Below are 22,665 nucleotides of genomic sequence, written 5' to 3'. Positions count from 1 at the left end.
CCCAGAGCTTTCTGTCCAGTGTTTTGCAGCAGGATGATGTGATCCCATCCACCTCTGGGATCGTTAGTAGATGCCTCATGCCACAGACACTCTTGCCTGTTTATTAACGAATGTTATACAAATTATGTTTTCTGTGTTTTCCAAGATGAGGTTGAAAATTACTGCTTAGCAGATCCCTGGATGTACCTTTATCCTCAGAAAGTACTTAATGGTTCAAATTCTCTAACCCTGGATATTATGTCTGATGGGATTTTTCTGATCTGCAGCCTGCCAAGCTGTCTTCCAAGGAGAACACTCTGATATGGATTGCTGTGAATGAAGATGGTGTCAGCATCCTGGACCACCACACTATGGTATGGAAAGAGGAAAGGGTGGCTTTGATCCTTCCTCTTCCTCTTGTCTTCTCTCTGGATTCAAAGGTCTGAGTTAGATGACCATGGTTCCCTTACTCTCACCTCCTGTCCAAGCAGCACTGTCCTTTAGTCTAGACACAGCTTATAGATATTCAAGGTGTATAATTCCAAATCATGACCACTTCAAAGTTCTTCCTTCCTGTTTAAGTCTATCTGTGCCTAGAAGAGACAGGTGAAGGTTCCCCAGAACTCACTGGCTCCTTTCCACAGCAAGTGCACATCACTTACCCCTACTCTTCAGTGACAACCTTTGGTGGCTACAGGGATGACTTCATGCTTGTGATTAGAACCATTCCAGACCAGGGGTCTGGAAAAGCACACATTGAGAAGTTGATCTTCCGGATGACTGCTCCTAAGGTGAGTGACTGCGGCTACAAAATTTTACTCTGGTCTTGTGGGATGTTTTAGCTTGGAGCTTAGAGAGGAAACTGGGGTCACCATAGAACCTAGAAGGCCCTGCCCCAGGTAAAATTTCAGGTCCTATATATAATCAGCTTCCCAGAGGGTTTAGGTAGCATTGTATCTTACTGTCATTGGTAAGCTAGTAGGTAGAGATGCTATCAGGAGGGAACTAACTGTGATCCAGCCACTACTATGCTCTTACTTTTGTAATTTTCACATACACCAGAACCATGCAGGCCTGAGTTGGTGCTCATTTGTCTGTCTTTTCTACAGCTGGCCCTGGGGTAGGGCAGTGTCCTCTTGAAGGTGCTCTCATGTTCTCATTCTGCTGCCACAACACTAGCCACAAAGTGGGACAGTCTCTGCTATGCACCCTCTTCCTTGTGATCTCTAAGGCAACAAAAATACCTCTTTTGCTTTAAGGCACTATTCCTACTCAGTACAGGAAATATTGACCATCAAAAGTAACAGTTACAAAGGCTCATAAACCTGAGTTCTTTTTTTAAAAAAATATTTTTTAGTTGTAGGTCGACACAATATCTTTATTTTATTGATGTGGTGCTGAGGATTGAACCTAGTGCCTCATGCATGCCAGGCGAGTGCTCTACCTCTGAGCCACAACCCCAGCCCCTCATAAACTTAAGTTCTGATTTATTATTCCTAACACCCTTCTGATAGTAACCAGAAACCCTGTTGATCCCACTCTTAATCCTCAAGTTGTAGTTTGCCAAATTCCACCTCCTTCTGATATCATCCCTGCTGAATGAGAGGATGTGTGACCTCTTCCCCAAGAAGGACCTCTTCCCTGGCCGTAGAGATAACCAGAGCAGAACATTAGCCCTCTTCTCAGGAGGGCACCACACATCTTGGAGGAACTCCAGACCATTCACTGGGTCCCTGAATCTCATAACGATCCCCTTTGGACACTTTCTTTTGGGTGGGTAGTTTGAGAGAGATGAGCTGAAGCCTGTGAACGTCATATACTCAATACAACAGCCAATTGAGAAAGCCAGCACTCAAAGGCTAGCTTAATTCTTTTGCTTCTTTGGCCCCCTTAGATTGCTGAAACTACCTTCATCATGGCCAGCTACATGAACCACTGCTCTACAACTGTGAACCCACCTGCCAACTCACCTGCAGCCCGCCAGCCATGGGAGCTAGATGGACGACAGTTCTTTGCTTCTGTTTCCTGTGCCACCAAGGGGCCAACATTGCTGTGAATATTTCTCCTACCCTCTCCCCACCACCTCTGGGATTAGAGATTTATATCCTAGGATATGGTACTACTGTGATGGGTCTAATAGAACTCCCTGCACACAGTTCTGTGAAATGTGTATTTCAGCGTCTATGAAGACTACTCTCTAGATGCCTTATAATATTTCAGAGCCCAGCTTTTACAAATCCAGACCCAGTATAGAAACCACTTATTCCCCACCACCACCACCCATAAGAATACTGACTCTGGATGCTATCTGATTCTAAACATAGACAGGGATGGCCCACTGTCCCAATGTTACTGAGGGTCACAGTGCTGTATTTGGGGCTTCTGCACTGATTCCTTCAGGGAAGATCATTGTTATAGTGTATGTGATCTTTGTGTGGAGAATTATACTTGAAGTTTTCTGAAAAGAATAGGATAAAAATTTCCAATTTACCTGAATTCTGACAAAAGCCAAGAATTAAAACTGGACTTCCTTTTCCAGATGGAAATGGTGTTGGCAGGACTAGAGAAAAACAAATAGACTATCTTCCCCTCTACTGATGAGTAGGATCCACAGTGCTCCTTCTGAGGCAGCAGCTCCAAATTTTGCAGAATGAAACACTAACCCTGCTGCATTTCATGTTTTATGTACACTGGACTATAAACTGAACTCAGTACTACACACTGTCCAAGCAAGGACAGGAAAAGGTGGGTCCAGTCTGACTTCTGTCTCACTTCAGCACTGGAAGGGACTCAGTGAAGGCTGTGCTCACTACTGAAGGAAAGGTAGCCATTATTCCCCACTCTTTGAAAGACCGAGCAAATGCTCTCCACTTTTAGCTACTGTGTGAGGCACTGAAGGCGAATCAGGAACAAAGAAGACCCTCAGTCTCCTCCAGGGCCTGGGTGTGCTTGAGACTTCTGGCAAACTTCTGCTGGAAATTAGTTGGAGACTCAGGGCATGTATGTAATGTCTGTCTTAGCCTAAAAGCATTAGGTATAAAAAGTAGAAAATTTTTTCACCTTTTGCCTTCTTGAGAACATCATAATCCCCCTCAACTCAAACATTCTAATTGAGTGCAGGGGAATGGTTTTTGTCTACATCTTTTCCACTGGGGTGGGGGAGTTCATACTCTGATTTTCCAACATCTGAGAAATGAAGTTTTATTTTATAACTCTAAGGTAGTCTTAACATTTTTTTCACAAAATGCTGAAAAATGTGGCTAGCAGAAACAACCCAAGAACCAAGCTTTTAGCCCCAGTGATGTGGGTATTGCACATGCAAAAACCATGAGACTGGAACTAATTTATCTGATCACTTCAGCTGTTGTTATGCTTTCCCTCTCAACCTTTAAACTAACAAAGCACAGTGAAGAAGGAAGAAATAAAGAGGCATGAGAGTCTGTCTCTTTTTAATTTGACTTTGCAAGGCAGACAGTTTTATAGCTATTTCTATCCCTCCACCCACCACCACCTCCCAGGATTTGGGTGGGGGTCTAGCTGAGACATTTCTACCTCGAAAAAAATCACCTGACGTAGGCTCTTGGATAACTCTTCCAAGGCTGAGTTATCTCTGCTTTTATATCTTGAGTGTCTCTGAGGCCAATGAAGATATTAGCTAACTAGCGCATTTAAAAAAAAAAAATAGAGCTCTAAAGAAAGTGTAAGTGCCATTATGTTCATATTGAATCTAGGAGTCAAACTACTTCCCTCACCATCTTTCCTACTTCCTGACTCTTAGGAATCTTCCTTTAGTTTATTAATTTTATAGACAAGAAACTGTCCTAGAAACAAAGGCTTCTAGAGTTTGTTTATTCTTCTTTAACTTGGGAGTACCATGTCTGGAAACAAAAGTCAAATTTTCTGTCTTACATTTTGTCTCCTCCCTCTTGGCAAAAGTAGCTGAAAAGTGTTAGAAAATGCTGAATAACAGAAAAGTATCAATGTGTTTGACACCCATGACTGAAATGTCATGATCGTGTTTGTCAATAAAAAAAATAGCTGTCTGCACATCAGGCAATTACTGTGTATGTTTTGGAAGGAGAGTTGTTTATTAAGAAAGTCATCATAAATAACCCATACAGAACACAGAAGCTAGGTAGGCAGAGAATAGGCTTTTGTAGGACATTTATTCCATACCTTAAGAGCTTCATGGTTTTCCTTAACTTTCAGACAGAGATACTACGCAGAGAGAAATTATGCCTTTCATGTGAATTCTGATACCAGTTTCTCAATATCTTGCTCCACAAATTTCAACACAAAATTTAAACTTGAATGTGCTTATTAGGAATTTTACAAAATGCTCTTTGCTGACAATGCTTTTGATACATCATGTCAAAATTCTTAATTTCCCCTCTGGTAAAACAGGCAAAATTCTGAGATTCACTGCATTCATTCTGGTTCCTAAGACAGTGTCCACCTGATGGTTTATAGTACAGAAATCAAACCAGCCACTATGGCTTAGCAGTCATTTCCCATGGAAGATAATACTGGCCTTCTTAATGCTGGGACTCATGGGCTTGTTGATGTGGCTTTCTGGTGTGCCAGAATCTCCTGGCAGCTCCTGTACACTTCAATCAAGCAGTCCAGCCGGGGCTTGGCACTCTTGAATTCCAAAGGGGAGAAATGCAGAGTCAGGTGAACATAAGAGAGTTCTTAGTGGTTCTGCATCCACATGCAAGCTCAACCTCTCACCCACATTAAGGGTTCTAACTTGCACAGGTGTGAGCTCAGAGAGGCAAGAAATTCAAACCTCAGAGCATCTTGTTGGGAAAATTCCCAGCTAGCCCCACAGACCAGCCTGAGATTGTACAAGGCACACATCAAAAGACAGCATTTTAATCCATGGTGGTACACGCCTATAATTCCAGCAGTCCGGGAGACAGAGGCCGGAGGGGAACAAATTCAAAGCCAGCCTCAGCAACTTAGCAAGACCCTATCTCAAAATAAAAAAGTAAAAACAGGTAGGGATGCGGTTCAGTGGTAGTGCACCCCTGGGTTCAATCTCCAGTACCAAAAAAAAGGATGGTTTTTTAAATCTCTAAATTTCAGGACAGCAAGAGGAATAACAAGGATGGACCTTAAAAAATGTCACAAGTTGTAAAATAGACCTCAGAGACAAGCAGGACAGTTTAATAAGTAAATTCAGAAAATCGTTTTATACTGTGAAATGGAAAACAACCAAAATTAAAAGAAAAGCCACAGAATGTGAAAAATATATATATGGAAAGTGTATTTTATAAAAGTTTGCTGCTCAAAATATACAAAGAATTGTTATGAATGCATAGTCAATATCTAGATTTTAGAAGAGATGCACAGTTTAAAAATAAGAGCTAATAGGTGATCACACTTATAAGAAAATATGAAAAATATCTTTAAAGCAATACAAATTTAATAACTTTAAAATGCCTCTACTTACACATTAAATTAAAAAACAGGTAAGCCACTGTTTGCCAAGACTTTAGAAAAACAAGTTCAAATTCCAGAGTATAGTAAAGTTGTTCAGTCTCTAGAGCCCAATTTCAAATATAAAAATCTATAAGATTGGGCTGAGATTGTAGCTCAGTGGTAGAGTGCTCACCTAGCACATGTGAGGTACTGGGTTCAAACCTCAGCACCACATAAAAATGAAATAAAGATACTATGTCCACCTACAACTAAAAAATAAATTTTTTTTAAAAAAAATCTATAAGACTAAAGTTTAATAAAATAATTTTGAACTTTTATGCAAAATGATTTTGTGCAGCTTTCTTAAATCTTTCATAAAAAGGGAAGGGCAGTGAGAGCAAATTATTATATATAACTACTACCAGTCATGATGGCACACACATGTAATCCCAGGAACTAGGAAGGCTGAGGCAGGAGGATTGCAAGTTTGAGGCCAGCCTCAGCAACTTAATGAGACCCTGTCTCAAAATAAAAAATAATAAGATCTGAGAATGTAGCTCAGTAGTAAAGCATCCCTGGGTTCATTCCTCAATACCAACATATATTTATATAGATTTAATATTATTTACCTACAAAGTAATTTATTATAATCATGGTTGCATAGTGTTGTTGTTATAAAAATAAAACAAAAAATTACCTAGATATAACTTAAAAAGTTAACAATAAAATGGCTAAGTAAATTGACATTCCAATATGCTAGAATGCAATAAAATTATTTAAAATAATAAGCATAATGGCCTTTGTAAAAAAAAATGTTAGATGATCATTAACATCTATGTAAAAGTGTACATTAGTTAAACTGACAGGGTTAAAGTTAATGAATGGTGATTTGTATGCAGGAGTTGTTATATGTTTGATTATTCTCTTCTATATAATTTGTATGAATTCCTAATATTTTACCTCAGAGGGGAACTTTAAAAATAACTAAAATCCTCATTTTCACTAAAATTAGTTATCAGGTATCTTCCAATACTCTGACAATAGATGTTTACATTCCTACTGAACTTAAGTGGCAGTAGATATGCAGAAAAGTAAAGGATTTCATTGGAGAAAGGAAAGTGTTCTGTGCTCACCTGGAAGACAGGTACTACTTGGGATATCATATGTGGTTCCACTGGATCCTTCAATAAAATGCAGAGGTAGTAAATCACCTTCTGCTGTAAGAAAATAAACCAAATAACTCACTTTGTGTTCTTCTTTCTTCAAGGGAAGGCTCAAAACTGTCATAAATGGTTATCTCTAAGTAGCAGAATGCTTGATAGCTTCTAAAGTGAGGGAGAAGTATATTTTCATTCCTTAAAAAAACAAAACAAAGCTGGGCACAATGGCACGTACTTACTATCCCAGCAATAGCTCAGGAGGCTGAAACGGGAAGATCACAAGTACAAAGCTAAACTCAGCAACTTAGTGAGGCCCTAAGTAACTTAGTGAGACCCTGATTCAAAATAAAAAACAAAAAGGCTGGGGATATAGCTCAGGTAAAGTGCCCTGGGTTAAATCCCCAGTACAAAAATAAATAAATAAAAGCTGGGCACTTAGCGCATACCTGAAGTTCCAACTGTGTCTAGAAATTGGAGACCAGCGGAACAACACAGTGAAATTTTGTCTCAAAAAAAAAAGCAGAGATGATTTTTAAAGTTGGGCTAGAAGATAAAGTTAAAATGCTGATTCCATGAAAATCTGCTGTGTCTCTAAAAACATTCATGCACTGCATAACAATGTTTCAGTCAATGATGGTGAGACTTTTAAGATTATAATGGAGCTGAAAAATCCCTATTGCATAGTGGCATTATGTCATAGTGCAATGTATTTTTTTTTTTAGTGCAATGTATTTCTTATATGTTTGTGATGATGTGGGTATAGACAAATATGTGCTGCCATATAAAAGTAGATATGAAGTATGTAAAGTACATAATACTTAATAATGATAATAAACAAATGGTATTGGTTTATGTATTTACTATATTAACTTTCTGTTGTTATAGAGTATTGCTACTTACAAAAACATTTACTATAAAGCGATATGCCATGTTATGCTGGCAGCAGCCTCCAACACCTCATGTTCACTACATCTCTTGATTACACCAAGAGGCTATGGTTAGCCAGGCACAGTGGCGCATGCCTATAATCCCAGCAACTCAGGAGGCTGAGGCAAGACAATTACAAGTTCAAAGCTGGCCTCAGCAATTTAGCAAGGCCCTAAACAACTTATTGAGACCCTGTCTCAAAATAAAAAACAAAACAGGCTGGGGGATGTGGCTCAGTGGTAAAGCGCCCCTTGGGTTCAATCCCTGGTACCAAGAAAAAAAAAAAAAAAAACAGCGGTTATGATTCAGTGACACACACTGTGTAAGTCTGTGTAAATATACTTCATGATGTCTGCTCAGTGAGGAAACTGGCTAACAATGCATTTCTCATAATATATCCCATCACTAAAAAAAGTACAACTGTAAAGATAGTTATCTTTTCAATGGAAGTTTGTTTCCCTTTTGTAGTTTATATTCATGCCAGCTAAAAAGGAAACACTGAAGATTTGGACCAGAGGGTCCTCAAGTATAATTCTGTGTGATCAAATGCTTTAGGTAATAAGACTCAAGTTTAGATGAAGGAACATCCCATGAACTGACTATCTCCTCCAGAGAAACCTGTAATACTCATTACTTAAACACTTACCATGTAAATAGCCTCGTTAATGACAACATCCTTGACTTTGCCCATCTCTATGAAGGTAGTGCTTTCTTTGCCTGAAGCATAGGATGAAGTCATCTGGATGCCAAGGGAATCAATGATTAACAAAGTCTCTTGATCAATCTTCACAAAATGGAGGTACCCAAGCAAGCCTAAGAGGGTGATGGAGATGGCAGCAGAGAGGATCATGCTGTTCTGAAGAGAGAGCCAGACACAGGCAGTAAAATTACCAAGAGGTCCTCTGCGTATATCTGTGCCATAAGACAAGTCAATTGGGCATTGAGAAAAAAGGCTTTGCTCTGCTGTGAGCTAAAAAGATGAGAAGAACATGCACGGAAGAAGAGGAAATCACTTTTATTCAGACTCTGAAGTGCTATAAAGGTATATAGTGAAATGAATCCAGATTACTAATGACTAAGTCTATGGAGAACTTTCAGCAAAATGTCCCCATCATACTAGCCTCAGAAATTATTCTATCAGGCACAATGACACATGCCTATAATCCCAGCAATTTGGGAGGCTAAGGCAGGAGTAGAAGTTCAAGGCCTGCCTAGGAATTTTAGTGAGATCCTCACTATATTTGGTGAGCCCCTGTCTCAAAGTAAAATAAAAAGGGTTTGGAGGTAGCTTAGAGGTGGAGTGCCCCTAAGTTTGATCCCCAACCCCAAAAAAGAAAAAGAAAAAACTTCCAAAACTGCACCTTAAGGACCAAATGTTTTCCTCATGTGCTCCCTCAGCAGAACATACAGTACAAAATTATGGACTGAACAACTATAGAATGCTCATCACAGCAGCAGTACACTCCTCACCTGATTAACAGCCATTCATCCTTCTTAAATTTGGAGTGAATCATGATTAGCCTAGAAATGTGCATGTGATACAACTCTAACCAATGAAATGTTGGAGAGAGGGTTTGCTGAGAGGGGTGACAAACTTAGTTCATCTTAAAAAGAAATCTAAGTCTTTTGGGGTGATGGACCTTCTACCCTAGAACCATGGCCCAGTTCATGTGCAGCCTCACAGAGAAGGCCCCAGTGTTGCTGTCACTCAAAGCCTCGACTGGCCCCATTTTGACAGTATGCCAAAGCTGAGCTCCGTTTCTCCAACCCTTGCTGAGATCCCTACAGCTAGCTATTCAAAGCCTGAAAATAAGTCAATAGTGCTTAAACTGGTTGCTTTAAACAGCTCACAGTTAAAGAAGCTGTGCTGAATGGTTTGATGGCCAATGAAGTGTGGATGTGGTTTTATACTAGAGAGATCATAGACAAGCATGGCATCATTGGCTATAATGTTGAAGACCAATAGCCAACATCTGATTATATTTTATTTATTGTTTCAGTATTCTTGGACCATATGTGATCAAATTGCTATCTCAATAAAATGTGTCAGATTAAAAAAAAAAAAGAGCAATCTAAGGAATAAAGATCCCCTTGTTATGAGGTGTAGATGCCTGAAACTTTTATAACCTCTGCAAAACAAAGTGGAGAGCAATGGTAAGGTCTAGTGGAGTACACTGAAGTTGGAAGAGCAGGAAGATGAAAAGAGCCAGAGTCAAATGAGCCTCTCATATAAACTCTGTAGGCTTCCTACCTCATGTTTGTTTGTTTGTTTTGTTTTGTTTTTTTATCAGGGATTAAACCCAAGGGCACTTAACCTCTGAGCCACACCCCAGTCCTTTTTTAAAAAAATTTTTTTGAGACAGGGTCTCATTGAGTTGCTCAGTGCCTGGCAAAATTGTTGAGGGTTATGGTTAGGGTTTTGCTTGACTTTCTTCTAAGGTTGAAGTAAGGAATTCAGTAAAGCACCTGGTACTCAGTGGGTATTTAATGAATATCTGCTCCTCCTTCTTACATAACCACATGTATGATTAGAATTCAGGGTAGTATTAAAACTAAATTACTGCAGTAGGGATGTAGTGGTAGAGGGCTTACCAAACATGCTAGAAACCTAAGGTTCAATTCTCAGCACTGCAAATAAAAATAATAATAATTATTCAACTATATTATAAATTAAATTTAAGAGGGACTTTCAAGTTAATTTAATCATAATTTTAGTTGATCCATGAAGAAACTTTTAGCTACAATTAAATACATGTTAAGACAGTCTTAATTCTGCTTATTTCTATGCTAAATTACTATGTTCTGCAATATGCTTTGATGGCAAGAGCTAATGGATGCAGCAATGGAAACTATATGTAAATTACATAAATAGCCCTGCTGGACTTAGCTCTAGTCAGATCACTCCTGAAATAATATACTCATTTAAGAGGACTATATTTGAAACAAGAACACATACTTTAAAAAGATGATTCAGCCAAGCACAATTGTGCATGCCTATAATCCCAGCGTCTCAAGAGACTGAGGCAGGAGGATTGCAAATTCAAAGCTGGCCCTAAGCAATTTAGCAAGTGAGGCCCTAAGCAATTTAGCAAGATGGGTCTCAAATGTATGAAATATGATATGTCAAGAGCTTTGTAATGTTTTGAACAACCAATAATAATAATAAAAAAAAAAGAAAACACAAAAAGGGCTGGGGATGTGGCTCAATGTTAAGCATTCCTCGGTTCAATCCCTGATAGTCAGGTAAGGGTGGAGGAAGATTCAGGCAGGGAACAGTAACACAAGCCTGTAATCCCAGAAACTCAGAAGGCTGAGGCAAGAGGATCCCAAGTTAAAGGCCAGCCCAGGCAATTAGCAAGACCATTCCTCAAAATAAAAAATAAAAAGGTATAGGGATATACCAATATCAGTCATAATCCCCCTGGGTTCAATCCTCAGTACTTGGAGGAAAAAAAAAAGGTGGGAGGGGGCATGACTCAGATTATTCCTTTAATTTGAGAACGGTTACACAGCTATACTTTTGACCCTCATAATATTGTAAAGCAGGTATTAATTCCATTTTGAAGATGTGAAAACTGAGGCTCAGAGAAAACAGAAATATGTCTGAAAACAGCATAGGAAACCATTCATGTCTGCACTTTCTAAATTCTTTAGAAAGTACGCCTGAAAATTGGAGTTAGAGGGAGGGTTAAATTGCCTTGAAAAACAGAAGTTAAGACAAATAAAACTCTATATACATACACACGTGGAAGCAAAGGCAGTTTCTGGAAGACCACACGTAAGGAATTAGCAATGTGCTTCTGAGGAGTAAAAGATATGGATGAGGACGATCCACCTTACAGTTCTCTGAATTCATGGAATTAAAGTACTATGAGGGCTGGGGCTGTAGCTCAGTGGCAGAGCGCTTGCCTAGCATGTGTGAGGCCCTGGGTTCGATCCTCAGCACCACTTATAAATGAAAGTATTCTGTCCATCTATAACTACAAAAAAAATTTTAAAGAAAGTACTAAGAGCATGTGCCACATAAAACACATGGTGTGAACGTTTTAGGCTTTCGTGCAAGAACTAGACAAATGCTGGGTCACTCCACAGAGCGGCGCAGCAGCCCACGGGAGAAGAATGTGCAGGAGCACAGACTTCATTAAACTCAATGAAAGAGCTGTCCAGCACGGAGCGGCGTCCCCAGAACCAGCGGGTCCCCGACTTCCGACCCTAGGACGGTGGGAGGTTCCCACCCGAATTCTGGGCTAGACCAAGACCCTTCCAAAGCCCAGACACCACCTCCAGGCGCAGGCAGGAGCCGACCGGCCATTACCTCCCAGAGGGTGAAGAGTCCGTAGGCCGCCAGCCACACGGTGCAGGTGACAGCAGTGAGCGACCGCAGCGAGAGCCGAGGGCAGTTGAGGCAAAACTCCCGGCAGAACGGCGAGTAGTAGCGGCGCTGCAGGGCCAGGCGGCCGCCAAAGATGTCCGAGAAAGTCCTCTCATCCTCCATCGCCGCTGGCTCCACGCCGCAGCGCCGCTCTAGCCCACCCGCGGTTCCGCGCAGTCTCGCCGGCGCAGGAGCCGCTTCCGGGAGCGGATCAGCCCCGCCCCGCCCCGCACCACCCCGAACTCCGCGCAGCCGCAGTTGCTCACCGGTTGGGGTTGGTTCGGCTGGGTTTCTGTTCTGTAATTGTCGCCTTCTAGAAATTCCTAGGGATCCAACAATTGCGGACAGATCAAAACCTATCATAACGTACTTTCACTCGACAGACGGGTTTCCATTATAAGCCAGAGTGAGCCCCAACGAGAGGGTCCGCAGGAATTCGTTCATCCGCTCATTCATTGCTGTGCCAGGTAGTTTTAAGGTGCTGAGGGTATTGACAAGGTCTCTGCCCCCAAATAGCTTCGCTTCTTGTAGGAGAATCGATATGGAAATAACTTCAGATAATTATGTTGGCAATAATGTGCTAACCGGCAGGGGTGGAATGGGGACTTTATTAAGGCAGTCAAGAAGGGTCTCTGATGACACGGGACTTAGAAGGAGGAGGCCTCACCCTGGTCTGCCAAGGCCGCTCTGGAGGAATAATTTCCCTGAAAGAAGGACCAGGAAAAACAAAGCTATGAAGCAGAAACAAGGTTGACTTAACTGGAGGAATGAAAAGGTCAGCATGCCAGAAGAACACTTGGAAGTTGGGGAGGTAGGTAGGGATAAGACCCAGGAGGTAGTTGAAGACCTAGTAAGGAGTCTGGGAGTTGTCTCCTCCGGATCATATCTTGGAACATGGAGTAAGCAAACAAATCCTGGCTGGAAAGAAAACAGGAGTGGGAGATGCAGAAGGTATTACAATACCATCTTGCCCGGGCTAGCCTCGAACTCTTGGGCTTAAACTGTCCTCCCACCTCAGCCTCCTGAGTAGCTGGGATTATAGGGGCATGCCATCGCACCCACCTCCTTTATTTGATTTTTTTTTTATGGTATCTTATTGATGACTCCTACAAATGTGTGAAGGGGAGATAAACCCATCCTCAGATGAAGAAAAACTAAGAGAATTTGTCACCAACAGATCTACCTGGAAAAAAAAGGCTAATGGAATCTCTCTAAACAGGAAGGAAATGATAAAAAAAAAAGGAATCCTGGAACATCAAGAAGAAACAGTGAAAAACCAAAAATATGAGTAAACACGATAGACTTTTCTTCTCTTGAGTTTCCTATGTTATATTTGACGGTTGAAGTGAAAATTATGCCACTCTCTGATGTGGCTCTTGATGAATGCAGAGAAAACATTTAAGACTATTATAAATGGAGAAGAGTAAAACAACACTAATTATTAGAGGCACCACTAGACCTTGTTATTTAATGTGTCAATAAAAAGAAACATTACTATAGCATTTAAAACGATGTTTTAATAACTGTATACACACACATATATGTATGCATATACACTTTGTGTTGGTAGGGGTTGAACCTAGGGTCACACATCCCCAACCCTTTTATTTTTTATTTTGAAACAGGGTCTCACTAAGTTGCTTAGGGCCTTGCTAAATTCCTGAGGCTGGCTTTGAACTTGGATCCTCCTGCCTCAGCCTCATGAGTTGCTGGAATTACAGGTGTGTACCACTGTGCGCAGCTAATAACTATGTTTTAATTCAGTTAGTTTTTGTTGAAATTCTATGTATTTTAATTATGCATTTAAAAAATTAACTCTTTTTAACTTCATTAACTTCACCAGATTTTTACCACTGAACTACATCCTGGACTTTTTTATTTTTTGAGACGGTCTCACTAAATTCCTGAGGGCCTCGCCAAGTTACTGAGGCTGGCCTCAAACTTGGGATTCTCCTGCATTGGCCTACTGAATCGCTGGGATTATAGGCATAACACCACCATGCAGGCCTCATTTCCGCCCCCACCCCAGTCTGTTGGTTAAATTAGATAATTCTTATTATCCTATATTCAAGCTCAATGAATCTTTCCAGTGTCCTCTGCATTATGTCTCTGAGCTCATAGGTTGAGATTTTTTATTTTACTTATTATGTTTTTTAATTCTAAATTTCTGTTTGGAGTTAGCTGTAGTAGCAAATGCCAGCAACTTGGGAGGATGAGGCAAAAGGATCATAGATTCAAGGTCAGCCTCAGTAACTTAGTGAGACCCTGTCTCAAAATAAAAAGGACTGGGGATATAGCTTAGTAGTAAAGGACCTATTGGATTCTTATTTCAGATAAGAAAGAAAAAAAAAAAAAAAAATATATATATATATATATATATATATATTTTTTTTTTTAAAAGTTTTTGTACTTAAGATGGACAGAATGCCTTTATTTTTTAAAATTATTATTTAGTTGTAGTTGGACACAATACCTTTATTGTATTTTATTTTATTTATTTATTTATTTATGGTGCTGAGGATAGAACCCAGGGCCTTGCACATGCAAGGTGAGCACTCTACCGCTGAGCCACAACCCAGCCCTTTATTTATTTTTACGTGGTGCTAAGGATCAAACCCAGTGCCTCACACATGCCAGGCAAGCGCTCTGCCACTGAGCTTCATACAGCCCAGCCCAAAAACTATATATATATTAAAAATTTTTCCATTTGGATCTTTGTATCTTCTTTGCTGAGACTTTATTTTTTTCATTTGTTTGAAGCATGTTTGTAATTGCTTGTTGAAGTGTTTTTATGATGGCATTTTAAAAATCCCTGCCAGAGAATTCTCACATTGATGTCATTTCAGTATTGGCATCTGTTGCCTTTTTTCATTCAAATTGAGATTTTTCTGGTTCTTAGAATGATGAGTTATTTTCATTTGATACCTGGGCATTTAGTTTACTATGTGACTGTAGGTCTTATAAATCTTGTTTTATATCAGGCCTCCTCTGCCATGCCCCACCCGGAAAAAAGGAATCCCAGCGCATTAACTGCCAGGTGAAAATCCAGGCTCCCCACTTGACCTCCACTGACACCTGCTGGGCAGACCTGGTAACCTCTGGGTGGAGTGGAAGTTGGGGCGGCCCACATGTTCTCCACTGACACTGTAGGGTGGGGCTGGGAGAGGCTCCTTACCACTCCCAGGAATGAAAGTCCCTGCTGCACCCCAGTGACAAGGTGGGGTGCTTCCTTACTGTCTGGTGAAAGTGCAAGTCTAGGTTTCTCAGTTTTGGCCTTTGCTGGCAGAAATGAGGGCAGAGCCAGTTTTTTTTCTGTGGTGTTTGACTGGGCTAGTTACTGTTTAAAAGTTTCCCATCTTGCTTGGCTATTTCTTATTTTTGACAAGAGAGAGCAGCCTTTCCTTAGAGCATATTTGTGTATGTGCCTATTGACATTTCTGGGTTGCTCTCTTCTCCAGCATCCAATCTGGGATGTATGAGACAAAAGCAAAAACCATGGGATGCACTCCTGTTTGTTCCTCAGGTTCTAGGGTCCCTTGCCAGTCTGTCTTCTCTACTCCTTTCAAAGTTGTGTGAGTGTGTGTGTGTGTGTGTGTGTTCGTTACCAGGGATTGAACCAGGGGTGCTTAACTACTGAAACACATCCCTAGCCCTTTTCATTTTATTTTATTTTATTTTTTAAATTCTGAGACAGGGTCTCACTAAGTTGCTTAGAGCCTTGCTAAGTTGCTGAGGCTGGCTTTGAACTGATGATATCCAAGATATCAGTCTCATATGTGGGCTTCTGAAACTTTTCACTGACCAGCAATAAACTAAGTTTCCCTGTCACAGGAAAAGAGATGTTTCCAGAGACAGGTCTGAGGAGCTCCCAGGGAGAGGGGAAATTCAACTCAGGAACAGCGGGATTCTTAACATTCATGATGAAAAAGAATTTCAGTATGAGCCAGACAGAGGCGTAGACAGAAGTTTATTTAGGAAGGTAGATACACATTCAAGGGAGAATGTGAACGGTCTCAAGAGTGAGAAGCAGCCAGGCTTGGTGGTACACACCTGTAATCCCAGTGGCTCTGATGGTGAGTTCAAAGTCAGCCTCAGCAAGTTAACAAGGCCCTAAGCAACTCAGCAAGACCCTGTCTCTAAATATAATATTAAAAAAAAGGAAGGGGCTGGGGAAGTGGCTCAGTGATTAAGCATCCCTGGGTTCAATCCCTGGTTCAAAAAAAAAGAACAGTGAGAAGCAGCCCTGACTTGGACTGGGGGTCCAATATTTATAGAAGGGCTGTATGAGGGGCAGGTGGATCCAGGATGGAGCAGCCCAATTTTATGGCAGTTTTTCCTGCACTTGCATATTTCCCTCATTTCACAAGGTCATGGGCCAAGGGCATGTTGCTCAAGATTTACAACTATGCTTTGTGCATCTTAATGGCTTGTGGGCATTGCCTTAAAGATTCGGTATTTCTCTATATATATTATCCTAAATCCCTATCTCACCTTGACTATCTACTCAGGTTTGATTAATTTGCTAGAGTATTTTACAAAACAAGATACTTTATTATATATACTTGTTTAAAATAAAGGATACAGAGACCACAGAGGAGGCCAGCAGCCACCATGTTGGTAAACTGACGTCACCTTCCCTGTTTTCGACTGACCGCAGCTCATTCAGCCATAGAACAGGTAATTTCAGGCTGCAATTCGCCTGCGGCTTGCAGACAGATTGCTAGGGTTCAGCGCCTGGGTGCTTCTTAGAATCTGATCTTATCGGAGCGAACACAGAGCGCGGGGCGGCTGAGTTCCGGCTCCCGGAACCGTCCCGGAACCGCCCTGGCTCAGGGCTGCGGAGCCTGCGGAGGCTGCTTCTTGGACCCTGCTACTATCAGAGCATACACCAAGCACTAAGCAGCCGAATTCCGGCTCCTGGAACTGAGCCCGTGGGGACTGCTTCTTGGAGCTTACACTTATAGGAGCTTACACCGAGCACGGAGCAGCCGAGTTCCGGCTCCCGGAACTTCCCTGGACCGGGGCTAGGAGCCCGCGGAAACTGCGTCTCGGTCCAGGTCCTGCTGAGGGCCGGTCAGGACTCACCTGTTGCTTTGGTTGCCCGGCAAGGGGAACGAAATGCTGCCATTCGCATAGGATACCAACATGGCAGAGATCTGATGTCAGCAGAAAGCGGTGGAGGAGAGATCTTCATCAATACCAGCGGTGACATAAGCAGTTGGTCTCCTGGTAGGGGGGGTGAGGCACAGTCACCCGAGTCTCCTCAATTTGTCCTCGAGCCAGAGGGGAGGAGCCGGGCCGCCGCCAGCGCCCGGAGCAGGCCCAGCGGCTCGCCAGCGTGGTGACCGAGTGACCCCAATTGGAGAGGGGGCGGAGCGGAGCCGCCACCCGCACCCGCAAGGTGGGCAGACCCGCGACCCAGTGGTACATGGGCGTGGTAGGAGGGGCAGGGCAGAGCCGCCCTTCGCGCTTGCAAGGTAAACAGACCTGTGACAGCCTGGCGGGTCAGGCCCAGTGGCCTGCCAGTGTGGTACACACGTCACCCCAACTGGAGTAGGGGCAGAGCAGATCCTTCTCCCACACCCGGATCAGGCCCTGCCGGTGTGGTGGTCACGTGACCCCAATTGGAGTGGGGGCGGAGCGGAACCGCCACCCGTGCCCGCAGGGTGAGCAGACCAGTGATCAACCTGCAGATCAGGCCCAGGGGTCCGCAGGCGTGGTAGGAGGGGCAGGGCAGATACGCCGCCCACGCCTCCAAGGTAGGCAGACCTACAACAGACCCGCGGATCAGGCCCAGGAGCCTGCCGGCATGGTACAAACACCACCCTAATTGGAGTAGTGACAGAGCAGAGTCACCTCCCGTGCCAGGAACAGGCTCAGCGTCCTGCAGGCGGGGTAGTCACGACACCCCAATTGGAGTAGGGGCAGAGCAGAGCCTCCACCCGTGCCCGAAAGGTGGGCAGATCTGTGACCGACCAGCGGGACAGGCCCAGTGGCCTGCTGGTACGACAGACACGTCACCCCATTTGGAGTAGGGGCAGAGTAGAGCCGCCGCCCGCGCCTGCAGGGTAGGCAAACCTGCAACCGACCGGCGGATCAGGCCCGGTGGCCTGCCGGCGTGGTACACTCGTCACCCCAATTGGAATAAGGAGAGAGCAGAGCCACCGCCCGCACCTGCAGGAAAGATACGCAAGCAGTATGAAAAGACAAGGAAAGAAAGGACCACAAGCAATGCAGGTCAACGCAACTTTAGAAGAGGTAACAGCTGCAGCAGATGGAATGTCAGATAAAGAATTCAGGATATACATGCTTCAGATGATCTGGAGTATCAAGGAAGACATTAAACAGCAAAATCAGACAATGAAAGATCACTTCGACAACGAATTACGCAAACAAATCCAGGAAGCAAAGGATCAACTATACAGGGAGATAGAGGTTATAAAAAACAAGCAACCAGAAATCCTAGAAATGCAGGAAGCAATAAACCAACTTAAAAACTCAATGGAGAATACTACCAGCAGAGTAGAACACTTAGAAGATAGAACATCAGACAATGAAGACAAAGTATTTCAACTGGAAAAGAACATAGACAGCTCAGCAAGACTGTTAAGAAACCATGAGCAGAACATCCAAGAAATATGGGATAACATTAAGAGACCAAACTTAAGAGTCATTGGGATACAGGAAGGTACAGAGCTCCAAACCAAAGGAATGAGCAGTCTATTCAATGAAATAATACAAGAAAACTTCCCAGACTTGAAGAATGAGACAGAATCCCAAATCCTAGAAGCCTACAGGACGCCGAATGTGCAAAATCATAAGAGATCCACACCTAGACACATTATAATGAAGATGCCCAACATACAGAATAAGGAGAGAATTTTAAAAGCTACAAGAGAAAGGAAGCAGATTACATTTAGGGGTAAGCCAATCAGGATAACAGCTGATCTTTCAACACAGACTCTGAAAGCTAGAAGATCCTGGAATAACATATTTCAAACACTGAAAGAAAATGGGTTCCAACCAAGAATTGTGTATCCAGTGAAATTAAGCTTCAGGATGGAGGATGAAATTAAAACCTTCCACGATAAACAAAAGTTTAAAGAATTCGCAGCTAGAAAACCATCTCTTCAAAACACCCTCGCCAAAGCATTACAGGAAGAGGAAATGGAAAATAACAATGAAAACCAACAGTGGGAGGTAGGACAGTAAAGGGGGGGGGGGGAAATAATTAAAGAGGAAAACAAACCATGTTTAGTAACAGAAATAAACAAATATGGCTGGAAGAACAACCCATATCTCAATAATAACCCTAAATGTTAATGGCTTAAACTCACCAATTAAGAGACACAGGCTAGTAGAATGGATCACAAAACAAGACCCAACAATATGCTGCCTACAGGAGACGCATTTGATAGGAAAAGACATACATAGGCTGAAGGTGAAAGGTTGGGAAAAATCATATCACTCATATGGACTTCGGAAACAAGCAGGCGTGTCCACACTCATATCAAATAAAATAGATTTCAAACCAAAGTTAATCAAAAGAGATAAAGAGGGACACTACATACTGCTTAAGGGAACCATACACCAACAAGACATAACAATCATAAATATTTATGCCCCAAACAATGGTGCAGCTATGTTCGTCAAACAAACTCTTCTCAAGTTCAAGAGTCTAATAGACCACCACACCATAATCATGGGAGACTTCAACACACCTCTCTCACCACTGGACAGATCTTCCAAACAAAAGTTGAATAAGGAAACTATAGAACTCAATAACACTATTAATAACCTAGACCTAATTGACATATATAGAGTATACCACCCAACATCAAGCAGTTACACTTTTTTCTCAGCAGCACACGGATCCTTCTCAAAAATAGATCATATATTATGTCACAGGGCAACTCTTAGACAATATAAAGGAGTAGAGATAATACCATGCATCTTATCTGATCATAATGGAATGAAACTGAAAATCAACGATAAAAGAAGGAAGGAAAAAGCATACATCACTTGGAGAATGAACAATAGGTTACTGAATGATCAATGGGTTATAGAAGACATCAAGAAGGAAATTAAAAAATTCTTAGAGATAAATGAAAACACAGACACAACATATCGGAATCTATGGGACACATTGAAAGCAGTTCTAAGAGGAAAATTCATTGCTTGGAGTTCATTCCTTAAAAAAAGAAAAAACCAACAAATAAATGATCTCATACTTCATCTCAAAATCCTAGAAAAAGAAGAGCAAAACAACAGCAAAAGAAGTAGAAGGCAAGAAATAATTAAAATCAGAGCTGAAATTAATGAAATCAAAACAAAAGAAACAATTGAAAAAATTGACAAAACTAAAAGTTGGTTCTTTGAAAAAATAAACAAAATCGACAGACCCTTAGCCATGCTAGCAAAGAGAAGAAGAGAGAGAACTCAAATTACTAGCATACGGGATGAAAAAGGCAATATCACAACAGACACTTCAGAAATACAGAAGATAATCAAAAACTATTTTGAATCCTTATACTCCAATAAATTAGAAGATAGTGAAGGCATCGATAAATTTCTTAAGTCATATGATCTGCCCAGATTGAGTCAGGAGGATATAGAAAACCTAAACAGACCAATATCAATTGAGGAAATATAAGAAACCATAAAAAGACTACCAACTAAGAAAAGCCCAGGTCCGGATGGGTATACAGCAGAATTTTACAAAACCTTTAAAGAAGAACTAATACCAATACTTTTCAAGCTACTTCAGGAAATAGAAAAGGAGGGAGAACTTCCAAATTCATTCTATGAGGCCAACATCACCCTGATACCTAAACCAGACAAAGACACTTCAAAGAAAGAAAACTACAGACCAATATCTCTAATGAACCTAGATGCAAAAATCCTCAATAAAATTCTGGCGAATCGGATACAAAAACATATCAAAAAAATTGTACACCATGATCAAGTAGGATTCATCCCTGGGATGCAAGGCTGGTTCAATATACAGAAATCAATAAATGTTATTCACCACATCAATAGAGTTAAAAATAAGAACCATATGATCATCTCGATAGATGCGGAAAAAGCATTCGACAAAGTACAGCATCCCTTTATGTTCAAAACTCTAGAAAAACTAGGGATAACAGGAACATACCTCAATATTGTAAAAGCAATCTATGCTAAGCCTCAGGCTAGCATCATTCTGAATGGAGAAAAATTGAAGGCATTCCCTCTAAAATCTGGAACAAGACAGGGATGCCCTCTCTCTCCACTTCCAACATAGTTCTCGAAACACTGGCCAGAGCAATTAGACAGACAAAAGAAATTAAAGGCATAAAAATAGGAAAAGAAGAACTTAAATTATCACTATTTGCAGATGATATGATTCTATACCTAGCAGACCCAAAAGGCTCTACAAAGAAACTATTAGAGCTAATAAATGAATTCAGCAAAGTGGCAGGGTATAAAATCAACACGCATAAATCAAAGGCATTCCTGTATATCAGCAACAAATCCTCTGAAAGGAAATGAGGACAACCACTCCATTCAAAATATCTTCAAAAAAAAAATAAAATACTTGGGAATCAACCTAACAAAAGAGGTGAAAGACTTATACAATGAAAATTACAGAACCCTAAAGAGAGAAATAGAAGAAGATCTTAGAAGATGGAAAAATATACCCTGTTCATGGATAGGCAGAACTAACATCATCAAAATGGTGATATTACCAAAAGTTCTCTATAGGTTTAATGCAATGTCAATCAAAATCCCAACGGCATTTCTTGTAGAAATAGAGAAAGCAATCATGAAATTCATATGGAAAAATAAAAGACCCAGAATAGCAAAAACAATGCTAAGCAAGAAGTGTGAATCAGGCGGTATAGCGATACCAGACTTCAAACTATACTACAGAGCAATAGTAACAAAAACAGCATGGTACTGGTACCAAAACAGGCAGGTGGACCAATGGTACAGAATAGAGGACACAGAAACCAATCCACAAAACTACAACTATCTTATATTTGATAAAGGGGCTAAAAGCATGCAATGGAGGAAGGATAGCATCTTCAACAAATGGTGCTGGGAAAACTGGAAATCCATATGCAACAAAATGAAACTGAATCCCTTTCTCTCGCCATGCACAAAAGTGAATTCAAAATGGATCAAGGAGCTTGATATCAAATCAGAGATGCGCCGTCTGATAGAAGAAAAAGTTGGCTACGATCTACAGTCGGTGGGGTCGGGCTCCAAATTCCTCAATAGGACACCCATAGCACAAAAGTTAATAACTAGAATCAACAAATGGGACTTACTCAAACTAAAAAGTTTTTTCTCAGCAAAAGAAACAATAAGAGAGGTAAATAGGGAGCCTACACCCTGGTAACAAATCTTTACTCCTCACACTTCAGATAGAGCCCTAATATCCAGAGTATACAAAGAACTCAAAAAATTAGACAATAAGAGAACAAACAACCCAATCAACAAATGGGCCAAGGACCTGAACAGACACTTCTCAGAGGAGGACATACAGTCAATCAACAAGTACATGAAAAAATGCTCAACATCTCTAGCTGTCAGAGAAATGCAAATCAAAACCACCCTAAGATACCATCTCACTCCAGTAAGATTGGCAGCCATTAGGAAGTCAAACAACAACAAGTGCTGGCGAGGATGTGGGGAAAAGGGTACACTTGTACATTGCTGGTGGGACTGCAAATTGGTGCAGCCAATTTGGAAAGCAGTATGGAGATTTCTTGGAAAGCTGGGAATGGAGCCACCATTTGACCCAGCTATTCCCCTTCT

The 22,665-nt window shown here is 41.4% G+C and overlaps 2 protein-coding genes and 1 pseudogene across 4 annotated transcripts in view; 2 read left to right on the top strand and 1 right to left on the bottom strand.

The window, feature by feature from the left end:
- Plekhh1 (pleckstrin homology, MyTH4 and FERM domain containing H1) overlaps positions 1–4,026 on the top strand; it is a 49,877-nt gene extending 45,851 nt beyond the window's left edge. For both annotated transcript variants that reach the window (XM_046461077.2, XM_046461076.2), the window contains 3 exons: positions 267–353; positions 624–770; positions 1,874–4,026. In XM_046461077.2, the coding sequence (XP_046317033.1) occupies positions 267–353; positions 624–770; positions 1,874–2,035 (396 nt within the window). In that variant the 3' untranslated portion in view covers positions 2,036–4,026. The remainder of the gene's footprint in view (positions 1–266; positions 354–623; positions 771–1,873) is intronic.
- Positions 4,027–4,126: 100 nt separating this feature from the next.
- Pigh (phosphatidylinositol glycan anchor biosynthesis class H) lies at positions 4,127–12,056 on the bottom strand. 2 transcript variants are annotated; one of them, XM_046461078.2, is made up of 4 exons: positions 11,806–12,056; positions 8,137–8,346; positions 6,537–6,620; positions 4,127–4,620 (listed from the first exon to the last, which is right to left on the bottom strand). In XM_046461078.2, the coding sequence occupies exons 1-4, from the start codon at positions 11,983–11,985 to the stop codon at positions 4,528–4,530; spliced, it is 567 nt and encodes a 188-aa protein (XP_046317034.1). In that variant the 5' UTR covers positions 11,986–12,056; the 3' UTR covers positions 4,127–4,527. The 2 variants fall into 2 exon arrangements, with proteins under 2 accessions (XP_046317034.1, XP_058440530.1); XM_058584547.1 differs by having other exon boundaries at positions 8,137–8,341.
- LOC124104263 (ATP synthase subunit g, mitochondrial-like) lies at positions 8,646–10,055 on the top strand (annotated as a pseudogene).
- Positions 12,057–22,665: the final 10,609 nt, after the last annotated feature.

The sequence above is a fragment of the Marmota monax genome, unplaced genomic scaffold (assembly GCF_021218885.2).
Source record: "Marmota monax isolate L192 unplaced genomic scaffold, Marmota_monax_Labrador192_F-V1.1 WCK01_AAM20220418_F8-fsc00001, whole genome shotgun sequence".
NCBI classification, from domain to species: domain Eukaryota; kingdom Metazoa; phylum Chordata; class Mammalia; order Rodentia; family Sciuridae; genus Marmota; species Marmota monax.
Note: the sequence above shows the minus strand (reverse complement) of the source record. Positions and strands in the feature narration are given on the sequence as shown.

What these genes read in the sequence shown, in the direction of transcription:
- Pigh (XM_046461078.2), bottom strand. Translation starts at nt 11,985, where the DNA reads ATGGAGGATGAGAGGACTTTCTCGGACATCTTTGGCGGCCGCCTGGCC. An exon ending in TTAACGAGGCTATTTACATG is followed by an intron (nt 6,621 to 8,136) that starts GTAAGTGTTTAA and finishes ATTTTCTTACAG; the next exon opens with CAGAAGGTGATTTACTACCT. An exon ending in AAGTAGTACCTGTCTTCCAG is followed by an intron (nt 4,621 to 6,536) that starts GTGAGCACAGAA and finishes TTGGAATTCAAG; the next exon opens with AGTGCCAAGCCCCGGCTGGA.